Source organism: Prionailurus bengalensis, chromosome D3 (genome assembly GCF_016509475.1).
Source record: "Prionailurus bengalensis isolate Pbe53 chromosome D3, Fcat_Pben_1.1_paternal_pri, whole genome shotgun sequence".
NCBI lineage: Eukaryota > Metazoa > Chordata > Mammalia > Carnivora > Felidae > Prionailurus > Prionailurus bengalensis.
In genome coordinates this window covers 8,196,950-8,213,154 of record NC_057356.1, presented here as the reverse complement: position 1 = coordinate 8,213,154, position 16,205 = coordinate 8,196,950, and the positions used below count along the sequence as shown (strand labels likewise).

At 36.3% G+C, this 16,205-nt stretch overlaps 1 protein-coding gene across 10 annotated transcripts in view; it reads right to left on the bottom strand.

Annotated features, from left to right (window-relative positions):
- The window catches only part of IFT81 (intraflagellar transport 81), a 192,456-nt gene that overhangs the window by 64,864 nt on the left and 111,387 nt on the right, over positions 1-16,205 (bottom strand). For all 10 annotated transcript variants that reach the window (XR_006293860.1, XR_006293861.1, XM_043557537.1 and 7 more), the window contains 6 exons: positions 15,757-15,846; positions 13,833-13,898; positions 13,410-13,520; positions 11,494-11,578; positions 5,373-5,536; positions 3,626-3,721 (listed from right to left, as the gene is read on the bottom strand). Coding sequence is in view for 8 of the 10 variants with exons in the window: in XM_043557537.1 (XP_043413472.1) it covers positions 3,626-3,721; positions 5,373-5,536; positions 11,494-11,578; positions 13,410-13,520; positions 13,833-13,898; positions 15,757-15,846 (612 nt within the window). In the remaining 2 variants the exon portion in view is untranslated. The remainder of the gene's footprint in view (positions 1-3,625; positions 3,722-5,372; positions 5,537-11,493; positions 11,579-13,409; positions 13,521-13,832; positions 13,899-15,756; positions 15,847-16,205) is intronic.

Sequence of the window (16,205 nt, the reverse complement as noted above, 5' to 3'; positions counted from 1 at the left end):
ACACTAAAAAAATAAAATAAAATAAAATTGATTGTGGTGATGGTTGCACAATTCTGTGAATATACTAAAAACCACTGAATTGTGCATTTTACAAGTGAATTATATGGTATGTGAATTGTATCTCAATAAAGTTGTAAAAAAAAGGAACAAAAATTATTCTATTTAGCAGCATATACTGTTAAGAATTTTAAAAAGAAAAGTGTGTATGTGATTCCTTCTCTCAGAAGGGAGATATATGGATCTATGTATATATAATATTATTATTTTGTTTTGTTTTTTACTTTAATCTTGAGAGCGAGAGAGAGTGCACGCGAACATGTGTGCACCCGTGAGCAGGGGAGAGGGGCAGAAGGAGACGGGGAGAGGGAGAGAGAGGTGGGGGAGAGAGGGAGAGGGAGAGGGAGAATGACGGGGGGGAGAGAGGGAGAGAGGGAGAGAAGGAGAGAGAGGGAGAGGGAGAGAGGGAGAGAGAGAGAGAGAGAGGGAGAGAGGGAGAGGGAGGGAGAGAGAGAGAGAGAGAGAGAGAGAATCTTAAGCAGGCTCCACCCCCAGTCCAGAGCTCAATGCTCTCATGACTGTGAGATCATGACCTGAGCCAAAATCGAGTTGGATACTTAACCAACCACCCAGGTCCCCCTATATAACATTATTTTTTAGTGGAATAATTGGCTTTAAAAATTAAAAAAAAAATTTTTTTAACATTTATTTTTGAGACAGAGAGAGACAGAGCATGAATGGGGGAGGGTCAGAGAGAGGGAGACACAGAATCTGAAACAGGCTCCGGGCTCTGAGCTGTCAGCACAGAGCCCGACGTGGGGCTTGAACTCACGGACCACGAGATCATGACCTGAGTGAGCCAAAGTCGGACGCTTAACCGACTGAGCTACCCAGGCGCCCCGACTTTAAACATTTTTAAAAAATTACCTATTGGGGTGCCTGGGTGGCGCAGTCGGTTAAGGTCCGACTTCAGCCAGGTCACGATCTCGAGGTCCGTGAGTTCGAGCCCCGCGTCGGGCTCTGGGCTGATGGCTCGGAGCCTGGAGCCTGTTTCCGATTCTGTGTCTCCCTCTCTCTCTGCCCCTCCCCCATTCATGCTCTGTCTCTCTCTGTCCCAAAAATAAATAAAAACGTTGAAAAAAAATTAAAAAAAAAATTACCTATGAGGGAAGAAAATATTAGGATAGATAGCACAGGAGTAGATGATAGAAATGTCTTTGAATATTTTTTTGTTTTTTAGAATTGACTTGGAATCATGTAAATATTTTAAATAATCATAAAACTAATCCCTAAAAATAAAAATAAACATACATATGTATCCAGTTTAATGTGTGGCATAACCATATAGAGGACCTATTCTAAGTGACTTCAAAACAGTAATTTGTATATTCCTAGTGGCATTTATCCTAAGGACAAAACAAAATAAAAAAACAATTTTCAGCAGTAATCATATTTTTGGTGGTAGTATTGTTACTTTTATTTTGAAACTGTTGTGTGTAAAGTGTGGATTAAAGCAAATAAAGGATTAAATGATGTTGGTATTACTGAGAACCAGAATTTCCAGTGTGGGATAAGGAGAAAGATGTGAGACTGATGAGGTTAAGCAGAAGCCCAGTAGCCTTGAATCTAAACTGGTAGGGTAAATATGAGCTCAGGGTGACATTAGGAAGAGAGGAAGAAAAAAACTATTTCTTAGCTTTGTCCACAAAAAAGACCTAAAAATAAGGGCCACTCAAGGAGCAATGAGAAATCCTAATACCCAAATTTCATTCGCTATATATCATTTCCTAATGAAACAAATCAGGCTCATAGAAGGAAGTCTAATTCCAAGCCTAGAGAAGGAAATATAAAAGATGAACATAGAAATATTCTTATCAAACCAGAAAGCAAAGACATAATCAAAGACGAAGAGAATATTAAAAAGGAACCAAAAGTTAACTTGAAAAGCCTCCTAGTATTAAAAAATGGGACAATTTGAGCATCATCAAGGAAAATACTAGAAACTTATCAAATAGAATTAAATCTATGATTCATAAGGATGTTAAATATCTAGATGATCTGTCCATTGTTATAAGTGGAGTATTCAAGTCCCCTGAAATTACTGTATTCTTACCAATAAGATTGCTTATGTTTGTGATTAATTGTTTTATATATTTGGGTGCTTTCAAATTCGGTGCATAAACATTTATAATTGTTAGCTCTTCTTGGTGGATAGACCCCATAATTATTAAATAAATGAGGAACCAAAAACTTAAAAACTAACCTTGATTGATCACTTTTACTGTTGGAGGATGAAAATGAGGTGGAGGAAACAAATTCTTTTTGAAAACTGATAAATAAAGAATCAAGCATGTACCCTGCCTTTCCTATGTGAACTATAGCTCAGTTTAACCAAATAGTTGATGAGAGGTTTTTCCATAGAGGCAGTCAAGCTAATAATTGAAGAAAGAATCACAGTATCAACAGATTTTAACAACACTTATTTTTGAGAGAGAGAGAGAGAGAGAGAGAGAGAAAGATCAGAGGAGGTGCAGAGAGAGAGGGACAGAAGATCTGAAGTGGGCTCTGTGCTGACAGCGGCGAGGTGGATATGGGGCTCCAACTCACAAACCGTGAGATCATGACCTGAGCCAAAGTCAGACGCTCAACCAACTGAGCCACCTAGGTGCCCCAAGTATCAACATTTTATAAACCCTAATGAAATTAACAGATGAGCAATGATAATCAATGGCTGTTAACATTCCAAAAAAAAAGAGACAATTAGACATTATCACCTCCAAATGGAAGTACATAATGCTACCTAGAAAGTATTCTTGCCAAAAAATATCAAACCAGAATTTTCAGGAAATACAGGAAACAAAGGAACATGTTAAAAGAACACCATAGGGTCTTGGGGCACCTGGGTGGCTCAGTCGATTAGGGTCCAACCTTGGCTTGGGTCATGATCTGACGGTTTGTGGGTTCGAGCCCTGCGTCAGGCTCGGTGCTGACAGCTTGGAGCCTGGAGCCTACTTTGAATTCTGTGTCTCCCTCTCTCTCTGCCCCTCCCTTGCTCATACTCTGTCTCTCTCTTATCTCTCAAAAACGAATGTTAAAAAAATTTTTTTTAATCAAATTCCACACTTACAGATATAAGCACAAATAGATCTATCATCACAGTTGGCAGATGCTAAGGAAACTAAGCATTATCAGGTGTATTGAATTTCAAACTCAAACATGTGTCTTTATGGTTTTTCCACAAATTCTTTTTTATAATCTGGAGATTAGCAATAACAGAAGAACATTTATTCTTTAAAAAAAATTTTTTTTAATCTTTATTTATTTTTGAGAGAGAGACAGAGGGCGAGCGGGGGAGGAACAGAGAGAGAGGGAGACACAGAATCCGAAACAGGCTCCAGGCTCTGAGCTGTCAGCACAGAGCCCGACGCAAGGCTTGAACTCATGAACCGTGAGATCATGACCTGAGCTGAAGTCGGCTGCTCAACCGAGCCACCAGGCGCCCCAAGAACATTTACTCTTTACTTCCTTCTCACTTTAAGACTATCCACAACACAGCCTAGGGTATTTATGAAGATGTTCACCAATAAGATTAAAGATCTAAATATGAAAGCCAAAAGAGTGGTCTTACCTGTTGCCTGTATAGTGAGAGTTTGCCTTCAATTGGCTCATTTCTCATCATTTTCTTTTCAATCAGCTGATTTATCTGTGTGTTTATTTCATTTATCTAAAACAGCATGAAAGTAAAAAAGGTTAAAATTCTCCCTATGATTACATAAACTAGGGAACATCTAGCCAAACCAAACTTTGAACTTACATAGTTGTGTGTATGTGTGTGTGTGTGTGTGTGTGTGTGTGTGTGTGTGTGTGTGTGTGTGTGTGACAGAGAGGGGTGGGGGGAGAGGGGGAGACAGAAAGAGAGGAGGGGAGAGGGAAAGAGAGCAAGAGAGAACACACAAATGGGGGAGAGGAGTAGAGGGGAGAGAAAGAGAGAATCTTAGGCAGGCTCCACCCTCAACACCGAGCCCAACATGGGGCTCAATCCCACAACCCTGGGATCATGACCTGAGCCAAAATCAAGAGTCGGATGCTCAACCGACTGAGCCACCCAGGTGTCCCTGAATTCAGTTTTTATCTCAGTGATTTCATGGGAGGAACAGGTCCATTAATGTTCTAAGTAGGTTACTATGATTATTTTTAGAAACAATTTACATTTCATAGTTCATGATATATATTTACACACTTTGATTATTTATATGGATTTAACCATACATGTTGAAATTATCCTGAAGTATTCTACATGAAATTTTATACATTATTATCAAAAAGACAATTTCTAAAAATCTGAAGTTATCCCTCACCTACGTCATGACTTACAAGTCACTGCAAGTGATAAAGAAAATCCAGACTAACATTCCCGAGGGATTTAGTGTAAGGAATTCATGAACCCAACTGAGAGTTTTTGGGTTCATGGATGACATCTAATAACCCTTCCTGTTCTAATGATCTGTGATTCTATATAGCTGCCATTTATCTTACTCATTAACCCTTTACCAAATGTAATAAAATAAAAGTGAATAAAGCCAATAAAAGTAGATAGTCCCTCAAGAAATAAAAAAAAAAAAATTACATGGCTTCAGTATAACTATCCTTTAAAAAGACTAGAGTACTCCTGTTAATTCTATGACATTAAATTTGAGCTAAATGTTACTTGAACATCTAATTTCTTTAAGTAAATTAAAAGAATAAAATGGCCAGAATTATGTATTTAATCAGAGTGGGCATTAAGCACATATTACGCACATTAATGGATTAGTGAGCCAAAATCTTTCAATCAATCATCATACCATTTAATTCTTATTTTTAAAAAATATACATCTGATTGGTGCTTTATTTCTATGGAACAAAAATGTAATAATATGAAACCAAATTTCAATGAACATTACAAGAAACTTTAGTAATTCCAAAGCAGGCATGAAAAAGCAAATAAAAATATAGCTTTAAATATAAAATTGCTATAATATTATTCTTGGGAATAAAAAATAATGATATGTAAAATATTTAAAAATTTACCATCTAAATGATTATATTATGAATACATAAACCTATGAGTCAATGATATGCATTAATTTATATATTCAAGCTGTTTAGTTTCCTAATCAGTTGATTAAGTCTGTATAACATCATGTAGATTAAGTAACGGCATTACATGCTATAATTTCTCACAAAGAACAACTCCTCATAAAAACTGTCAACTCAGCACAGGGGAACTTAAGAGTCAAGAGCAGGACACCATAGAAAGCAGTTCATATAATTTTCACAGGACTGGGGATGAGATAAAATTGGGAGTTATAAAAAGAAGACTGGTTGCCACTTACGTTAGATTCTAGTTCAAGAAGATCAGAATGGCCCATGGCAGGCTCTGAAACCACTTTTTGTAGAAAATGCAATTCTTTTTTCTTGCTCTCTAATTCTTTAGGAAATTTTTCAGTTACCATATAAGAATTAAACTTTATCTCTTCCTCTAGTCTCTTCATTAAACCTTTAAAAATAAAATAATTATTCAGCCCAAGAGAGTAGGTATAGTGATACTTTGTACACTTTAAAATATGAGACCTGAATAATAGGCTTATCTATTGAAAGCATTCTGTATAATAAAAAATTGACCATTGAAATATTTTTTCAATTTTTTAAAAAAAGTAATCTACACCCAAGGTGGGGCCCAAACTCATGACCCCAATATCAAGGGTCACAAGCTCTACCGACTGGGCCAGCCAGGAGCCCCAACCATTGAAATCTTTTGAATGACAACACAAATGAAATTCCACCCAGATTCTTTGTTCTATAAGTGGCCATTTATTCTTTTTCTTTAACAATACTTCTGATGCAATTTGTACTTCTATTCTAATATTTCATAAATGGTAATACATTATAATTTGTCAGCTTCAAACCAATGAAAATATTACTAAAGGTACAAGTCAGAATCCAAAAAAAAATTATCTACATTCATAAACATTTTTGGCTTTCCATGTTGGTAGTTTTGATATTGTAAAGTATTAGCTTACAGTAAGTGGCAACTTAAATTGTATTTTAAAGGTTTTAAAGTGTTTGAAAGTTTTCTTATTTTGGCAGAGTACACATACACATACACACATTTTCAGTGAATAATAGTTTTGTTATAAATTCCCAGCCTAGAGAGCTTTAAAAGGTTTATTTCAGATCTTTCCATGACACGTTTACAAATTCTGGCTTGACTTTTTAAAACACTGGATTTCCGGTTTAAGTAATCTACGTAGGCAGATTGCTTAATAAATTTGGCCCAAAACCTTAAAAATTATTTTTAGTTCTGTTGTGCTAACTATATATTAACATGTAAAACTTTATTAATGGCAAAATCACAAGTTTTCCATTCATCCCTACAATTTTTCCCCCTTTTTTGGGGACTGGGGAAAGGGAGGGAAGAGAGAGTATTTAGTGAATCACACTATAATTAGGCAGTCATTCCTATGTGGTTTCCGATTAAATCTACATCCTGGCTCCTTTGGCTATTAGGTGACTGTTTTTTCCATTGTCAAGTTCTTAAACATACTACACGTAACCAGAGATATAAAGAATCGAATACTAAAATGTTTTCAAAGATTTAAAATTCTTAAATATTATCTTTTCTACTTAAAAGAAAGATTCTAATTTTAGAAAATACAAACTGCTGTATAGTGACAGAAAGTGGTTGCCTGGCAATGGGTAGAGGGGCACAAAGCGGCAAAAGTGAGATATTACAAAGGACACAAGAAAATGTTGGGGAGTGATGGTTATATTTGTTATCTTAAGGTTGATGGTTTCAACAGTGTGTGTATTTTGTCAAAACATATCAAATATACACTTCAAATATGTGCAGTTTATTAAACATCCATTTTACCTCAATAAAACTGTTAAGAAACATAAAAATAGGGTTTCCATCACATTTAAAATTCTTCTCTTAAAAATTTTAACTTAAGACCTTGAAGAGTAGTCATATTCTCAATGCAGCTTTTAAAAAAATATCTTTCAAAATCCTGGTGAAATTAAATATACAGTCACTAAGATCTCAGCAAACTTTCTGGTTAAAAACCCTCTGAAAACATCTCTCTGACCCTACAACAGAATGAGTAGCTTCTTTTATATAATAAATCTCACGAATAAGTATAGAGTATAAAGATGAATTAACTTCCATGAGTGTTTTATAATATGGCTGTTACTCTGAAAAAATACAAAGCACATTCCTACACTAAAAACACTTTTCATGTTATTCAAGTAAATAGAAACTTTCTATAAGCTATTTTTTGTTACTTAAAAAATTTAGATAGACCTTCTTAAAGGAAATACCTGGATCAATTCAACATGTTTTATCTACTCTTTTCCTAGGCTGCTGAATACAACCCTTAAGACTATTTCCCAGATGGGGCGCCTGGGTGGCTCCGTCAGTTGAGGGTCTGACTTCAGCTCAGGTCATGATCTGGCGGTTCGTGAGTTCGAGCCCCATGTCGGGCTCTGTGCCGAGAGCTCAGAGCCTGGAGCCTGCTTTGGATTCTGTGTCTCCTTCTCTCTGTCCCTCCCCCACTCGTGCTCTGTCTCAAAAATAATAAATAAATGTTAAAAAATGTAAAAAAAAAAAAAAAGACTATTTTCCAGAAAGATGTCCACAAAGCAAGAACTCCTTAATTTCCTGCTCCCTACACCCTGCCCCAAAGAACACATATTACACACATAATACCTTATTTTTATGTTTTCAGCCCTGTTTTTCTCATTTGATTCTCCTCCTATCTGTGGAAAAGATCATTTTCTTCCTATCCAGGGTTTTGGTCTCTACTCCCACCTCCTAACTACTTAACAGACTATTTACTGAATGCCTGCTCTGTGTAATTTAGCATGCTAGGGCCTGGAAATAGAAAGACCAATTATGACTTGGTAACTAGTCTGGAGTTTAGTTGAGTCAGAGTCAGATACGCCAACAATTAACATATTGTGGCAATTGCTGCACAACACTCAATGCCCTACACACAGGAAAGGCTGTTATCAACTCTCACCTTCTCCTCCCAAATCTTCAATTTCTGTTTGTCTAACTGACTCTCTCCTCCAGCCACAATCACCCCTATCACAATCACTATCACAGTCACCAGCACACAATCAGTCTAGGCATGGTACTGTCTTTCTCATTCATTTGCACATTCCCTCTATTGCCTTTTCTTTTCTTTTCTTTTCTTTTCTTTTCTTTTCTTTTCTTTTCTTTTCTGTTTTTTTCTTCCTTCTTGCCTTCTTTTCAAAGACAAGCAGTCAGGAATAGCCTACCCTTTTATCTCTACTTCATCTATTATATTTATGTTCTTTGTGGTTACTGTGCCTTGGCATGGAATGTCTTCTATTCCTTACCTTTCCAACTTGAACTTAACTCAGGTGCCACCTCATCCAGGAAGCCATTTGACTCTGTGACAGGGTTTGGTGCTTTGTCTCTTTGTTCTCATAGAACCCTGTGCTGGGATCCATCAGCAAATTAGTGATGCTGCATTATAACTGTTCACTGCCTGTCGTTCCTGTATTAGACTGTGAGATCCTAAATATCTTTGCTTTCTATTCCTAGCACCCAGCACAGTACCTGACATGTAGTAGATGTTCAACAAAAATTGAATTAATGCACTATAGGTTTGAGCCAATTATTTCTGTTACTACTTAACAATGTAATTGATTTTATTTAGTAGCATCTATGAACATTACTCACATTAATATTTTACACCAGCATCCCAAGAGATGCATAAAACACAATTTTATTTGTAAATTTTATTACTAAGTGAGTAATTATGTACTCCCTGGCCCAAATAATTTCTCTTTAGGTAGAAAGCCAAAGTAAAATAAAGACTATCAATTCAAATAAAAAATGAAGTATTACAAATACTATAAATACCTTTGGATATTATGTTTAGTTGTCAGAATTAATACATAACAACGTATTTAACCTAATAAAATTGAAGATAACAGATACTGAAGAACATTTTACACTGTATTAAACTTCACTGATCAATTTTTTTCTGCATACAAAATCTTTCAATCCTTACACACATTACCTTCATTTCAAGAAATTCACTATTTGTTTTAAAAATTTTTAATGTTTATTTATTTTTGAGAGAGAGAGAGACAGACAGACAGACAGACAGAGCATGAGCGGAGGAGGGGCAGAGAGAGGGAGACAAAGATTCTGAAGTAGGATCCAGGCTCTGAGCTGTGAGCTCAGAGCCCAACACGGGACTCGAACTCATAGACTGTGAGATCATGACCTGAGCTGAAGTTGGATGCTTAAACAAATGAGCCACCCAGGTGCCCCTCAATAAATTCACTATTAGTGGTAATTTCTAATAATTTCTTAGTAAGAGTAGGCCTATGCAAATTACTTATTGATATTAATTTTTAAATGGCTATAACAACAGATTTCTTTTGAAGATTTGTCTTAATTTTTACAGTAAGTTTTGAAGGAAACTACATCAAACCCAAAGAATATACACGAAAAAGATATACATCACACTGAGGAGAAAAAAATCATAAGAAGTTATTTTCTTGGGGGTACCTGGGTGGCTCAGTCAGTTAAGTGTCCAACTCTTGATTGCGGTTCAGGGCATGATCTCGCAGTTTGTGAAATCCTAACAGTGTGCTAACAGTGCAGAGCCTGCTTGGGATTTTCTGTCTTCTTCTCTTCCTGCCCCTCCCTACCTCTCTCCCCAAAAATAAATAAATAAACATTAAAAGAAAAAAAATTATTTTCTTTGTCCTGAAAATTAACATTCTCCTAGAAAGTGAAAACTTAGTGAATAAAGAATGAAATGACACCAACAACTAAATGCATGGCAACTTCCAGGTATTGCTTGAACCTGAATTTATAAGACTAAGAGGAGTGAGAGAGTCTATGGAAAGTCACCAATTAACATGTATTAACCATATATTTTAGAGGCAACACTATACTGGTTTTTAAAACATGAATTAAATATACCATACTTCCTTGATTCTAAGATGCCATTGATTAAGTAACAAATACCATGTTAAATGTACATATAAAATGTAACATATACCCCAATGGCAAAAACAACTAAAATGGGAAAGAATATGTGTCTAGAATTAAGGAAATACTGTATTATCTCTTTTAACAGCTGTATTGAGATACTATTTACATGCCATAAAATCCATCCATTTAAAGTATTTAATGGTTTTTAGTAAATTCACAGAGTTGTGCAACTAGCACCACAATCAATTTTAGGACATTTTTATCGGCTCCAAAGGAGCTCTATACCCATTAGCAGTCCCTTCCTCCCTCCACCACACACACACAGCTGTCCCCGCCTTAAAACTCCCGAGCCCTAGGTAATCACTAGTTGGATTTTATCTCTCTGGATTTGCTTATTCTGGACACTTCATACACATGGAATCATATAATATGTGGTCTTTTATGACTAGTTTTACTTAACATGTTTTTGAGGTTCATATGTGTTGTAGCATGTATCAATACTTCATTCCTTGGCATTCCATTGCATGGATATACCACATTTTGTTTATTCACTCATCAGTTTAGGGACATTGGGGTTGTTTCCACTTTTTGACTATTATGAATAAGGCTGCTATGAACATTTGTGTACAAGACTTTGTGTGGACATATGTTTTCAATTCTCTTGGGTAGATACATAGGAATGAAACATGCTGGGTCATTTTGAGAAACTGCCAGATACGTTTTTCAAAGAAGTCACGCTATTTTACCTTCCTGCCAACAACAATTCCACATTGTTGCCAACAATTGTTATTGTTATTGTCTATCTTTTTTATTCTATGAATTATAGCTTGGAGCATAGTATTTCATAGAATACTACAGAAAGATGAATTAACACTTGAACAGCCAGATATTTACACTGAAATATTTCTCCAGTACCAATGATAGCTTTCCACTGCTCCTCCAGTTTATATGGTCTCCCTTCTGATGAGCAAAAACACTTTTAAAATGCCTAAGAAGGGTTTGGTGGTATTATCTCAGGTATTAGAACAATTTATCCTCTATGTAAAGCTAATGTGCCAACAGTCAAGTCATTAGCACAGCCCAATATAAGAAAAAACACCAAGCTTTAAGAGTCCAGCATTTTATTCCTTTTCTTTATGGCTCAGGCTCTAAAACTATTCACATTTTTCCCATCCATCTTTTTCATAACATCCATCCTAGGTACATACATACTCACATACCAGAGAGCCTCCCTCCATGGTGGTTTTCACTATCTTTACCTTCTGACCAAACACTGAATGGGAACCATAAAACCCCGGTAAAAGTTAAGGATGTCTTCAATAGGACTCTCATTAATTAACTAGAAAATGCCACTCTAAAATGCTGAGCTATCACTCAACAATAATTAATTCCCATGAGTTGATTGTTTTAAGGAAAACTACTGATTTAAACTAATATTCTCTGATCATCTAGATCATATAACAGTTTCCACTTACTTTCAGGCTTTGCATCTGCTGCTGCGTGGCGCATACTTTTCAGCTGATTTTGTACTCTTTGCAGTCTCTGCACCGCATGAAATAGCTTTAAAATATAATTAGATCCATTATTTCCTGAGTGTATTGAGACCTACCACTCACATGGACAAACAAAGAAAAATACAAGTTCCACGTAATTCTTATGATGTAAAAAGAACAAAGAATAAGAACTAAGAAAATTACTATATTGAGCTCAAAATGTAATTGGTTTTCTCAATACCTTTTCACATAAAGCTTTTTAAAAAAAGCTTTCAGATATTTTTTCTTTAGTTATCTGTTGTACTTAGTGATCAAGGAAAAATACTTGGTAAAAAAATATATGCATCAGGCTTTTCTTGTTATAACAATGGTTTTCTTTTCTTTTCTTTTTTTTTTAATTTCATTTTTAAGTAATTTCCACACCCAATGCTTGAACTCACAACCCCAAGATCAAGAGTTGCATGCTCCACTGCCCAGCCAGCCAGGTACCCCTAACATGGTTTTCTTAATTCTGAAGAATATTAGCATTTTCACAAATAAGGTCTTAGGTCAAGAGTTGCATACTCTACCAACTGAGCCAGCCACAAAATAATGTCTTAGACTCAGACACTGATGTGTGACACCTGGGTGGCTCAGTCAGTTAAGCATCCAGCTCTTGATTTGAGCTCAGGTCATGATCTCATGGTTGTGAGATTGAGCCACGCATCAGGCCCCACACTGAGCACTCTTGCTCTCTCTTTCTCTCTCTCTCTCAGTGTCTCAGACACTGATGCTAGGTGACCATTCAGGGACCAAGCAATGCAGCTTATTAGTGCAGTGGAACTACCATGATGCCAAATCAAGTTCCAAAAGAGCCAAACATCTCATTGAGTAGGAAATGGAGCTGTTTCAAAGTGTATTTTTAATGTATAGTCTACTCAGTTTTTAAATTTTTTTTTAACATTTATTCACCTTTGAGAGACAGACAGAGACAGAGTATGAGCAGGGGAGGGGCAGAGAGAGAGGGAGACACAGAATCCAAAGCAGGATCCAGGTTCTGAGCTGTAAGCACAGAGCCCAACATGGGGCTCGAACCCATCAACTGTGAGATCGTGACCTAAGCCAAAGTCGGATGCTCAACTGACTGAGCCACCCAGGTGCCCCTAGTCTACTCAGTTTTAAGACAAATTAAAAAAAAAATGTTTTTAAATGTTTATTTATTTTTGACAGAGAGAGAGAGACAGAGCATGAGCGGGGGAGGGACATAGAGGGAGACACAGAATCCAAAGCAGGCTCCAGACCGAACTGTCAGCACAGAGCCTGACGCGGGGCTCAAACTCACAGACCGTGAGATCATGACCTAAGCTGAAGTCGGATGCTCAACCAACTGAGCCACCCAGGTGCCCCTAAGACAAATTTTTAATAAAGTAAAAATAATCTTTTCTAGCCGAATTATTTTTTCTTTAAGGCAAAGTCTAAAAATGTGGAATGTGGGTGATTTGCACCTTTTCATGATTTGCTTATTCGCCAATGGAATAAAGTCTAGTAGTGGATACTGTGATCGGTGGAATAAAATGGATGTTCTCATAGGCCCCGAATCTCAGGACACCCTTTGGAGATTCTGGAAGTTTTATCAGCAGTTAATCTTAATGCTTAACATTATGATGAATGCTCTGTGATGTTGGCTCAACATGAGTAAAGCACAAGCTAGAAGGTAGTATACAGATATATACTGGGTACTGAACCTAAAAAGTAGCATTATTGTTACTGGTGACACAAAATCCTTTGAAGAAGTATTCCATCACATTAACAAAAGGAAACATGAACTTCCACAATCTAGAATTCTTTTTTCTTTACATTTGGATAACCAAAAGGAACTATTTCTTTCCCCATAAGAATATAAACTTTTGCGAGGATACCTGATTCTTTTGTTCCTGTTTCTGTTGTGCAAGAAATTCTTCTCTCTCTTTTTCAACTCGAAGTTGCCTTGCTATTTTAAGCATCCGTTGATGATTCTGAACTGTCTCCACCTACAGTAAAGGAATAAGTAGTACATGTTACTGTCAAGTTTAAGAAAGAAATTAGCATGTCATGTGACTCAGACATCCACTTATCATTTCCTTTTGGCAAACAGTACTCCCTAGAGATGACAGTAACGTTCCAGACTCCAGGTCTTAAAAGTTCTGGGCTACTGCCTGGGGAGATTCCCTTTCTGTCAGTGTTATTTGAGTCCATCCTCAGATGTACACCCATGCCTTGCTTAATCTTCATTTTCATTCCTAAATCTGTGCAAGTGCTTGGGACTTGGGGCCAAAGTCTCACAGTGCTAATTCTTGCCTTACCCTTTTCTTCAAACGTTCAACTCTCTTAATGAGCTGATCCTTTTCATCCTCCATTGCACTGATATCCTAAAAAGTAGTCAAGGAGACATTATAAGGAAAAGTATTCTTTGTAGAATTCAAATAAAGTTGTCATATGATTGTGCATTGACCGTTTTCACTACATATAACCAGAGAATTAAGGAACAAAGATCCTCTTTTGGATAAAGGGCATTTTTATTTCTCCCCAGGGTTCTTTATGCAGGGTAATTTATTTGGCAGCTTGGTGTTCATTTAGAAAAGCAAATAAAACAGGTTATAACGTAGCAAGGTAAAGCTGCCAACCAGCACATTTGTGTTCTGATTCCAAATATGGGCACATGATTTTTCAAAAGTCTTCTATGATGGAAAGTGTGCAGGTCTAAAAACATGAACAACAGCTGCTGACATCCCATCTGCTCTGTTAAATACCAAACTATATATTCTGCCAATTTTCCATCAAAATTATTTTGTAAGACTATGGTGTTTTCAAGACATAAATTTGCATCTGGTTTTGTCAATTAACCAATTCCCTTCCTAAAAATAAAGGCTTCAAAAATAAACCACCTTCCTGTTAAACAGCTCCATAATATTTGCAAGTGAAAACAAACAAAAATTCCTTCCTAAACGTAAAGAATGAATAGCCTAACCATCACAGTAATACTAAAGAGAAAAACAGACACACTAGTCAGCATTCACAGGATCTGAGGATATAGGCACTCTTACTCATTCCTGGTGGCATTGTATTGAAGAACAATATCAACAGTCTTAAAATAAACATATATACCATCTAGCCTGATAATTCCATGTCTGGGAATTTTTCCTAATAAAATATTCATGGAAGGCCAAAGACTTCTCTATGAGGAGTTTTACAGATGCTAATTATATCTAAAATTTGTAAATTATCCAAATGTCTGAAGATTTTTAAGTAAACTATGGCACGATACAATGAAAGTCATTAAAAATTGTGCAGAAGAATGTTTAATGACAGAAAAAGTCATGATATGACATTACTTGAAAGAAGCAGATTACAACATTTATATATAGCACAATATGAAGAAAAAGATTTAAATATATTCACTAAAATGTCAATAGTAGTTATCTATACAGTGTGGGATTATAAGTGAATTAATTTCTATCTTGCTTACCATATTTTCTACAAAGAATATGTTCAAAAACACCCTGGTAATAGTGAAATTAAAATGACAGACTCTCGGTTATTTTATCATTTCAGTTTACTCACATGACATAATGGAGGAAGAGTGGATGAAGGTCTATCATTCTTCCTTCATACTATAAGTATCCTACTTATGGATCTTTCTCTCCCATTAATATGAGTTCATCTTTCATTTCAAATATACTCAGCAAGCTCTCACTGAGAAACTACCATGTACGGGGCACTGTGATAGACACTGGGGTAGAGTGGTGAACAAGAAATACAGACATGGTCCTTGCCCTCATAGGGCATAAAAATAGTTGGGAAGACAGACATTCAAGTAATCCTAAGTCTGGTAAGTGTGATAAAACAAAAAGAATTGGGGTAACTAATTCATGTAGGAGATCAGGGAAAGCCTCCCTGAGGAAGCAACTTCTATTGTTTCCCTGCCTGGTTGAGAATGTTAAAAAATTTTTTGGAGAATGTTAAGTAACATGTAGCAAAAGTCCTAAGGGGCACCTAGGTGGCTCATTTGGTTAAGCGTCCGATGTCGGCTCAGGTCATGATCTCACAGTTCATGAGTCTGACCCCGCATCGGGCTCTGTGGTGACAGCTCAGAGGCTGGAGCTCGCTTCGGATTCTGTGTCTCCTTCTCTCTCTGTCCCTCCCCTGCTCATGCTCTGTCTCTGTCTCAAAAATAAATAAACATTAAAAAATTTTTTTAAAAATATTACTGTATTTTCTTTTCTTTACCCTTCTTATTTCTGCTGTAGAAAATCCAGATGTCTTGAGTTGCTCACATTCTTTATGCAAAGTTTTAAAGGCTTCCATCAGCTCTTCATACTAAAAGATAAGTTAAAAATTATAAATTAATGACTAGATCCAATAGGCTTTTCTTAATCAGGTTATTCATTAACTTATAGTGATTACTTAAACCATTATAGAATGGCATTAAAAATATTTTCATATAAGATATAAAAAAAGTAGGTATATAAGATCTGGTCACTAAACTTCTCCAGCTTCCTCTCTGGTTACTTCCCTAACTCACATCATCCAACTATGGTGATCTTTAAATCTTTGGAATATTCTTGGTTCTCATCTCCAGTCTGCACACCCTATTTCCTGTGAGAACACTCTATGACTTCCTTACTCGGATAATTTCAGCTCATCATCTGTCAGGTCTCAGCATAGATAACACCATC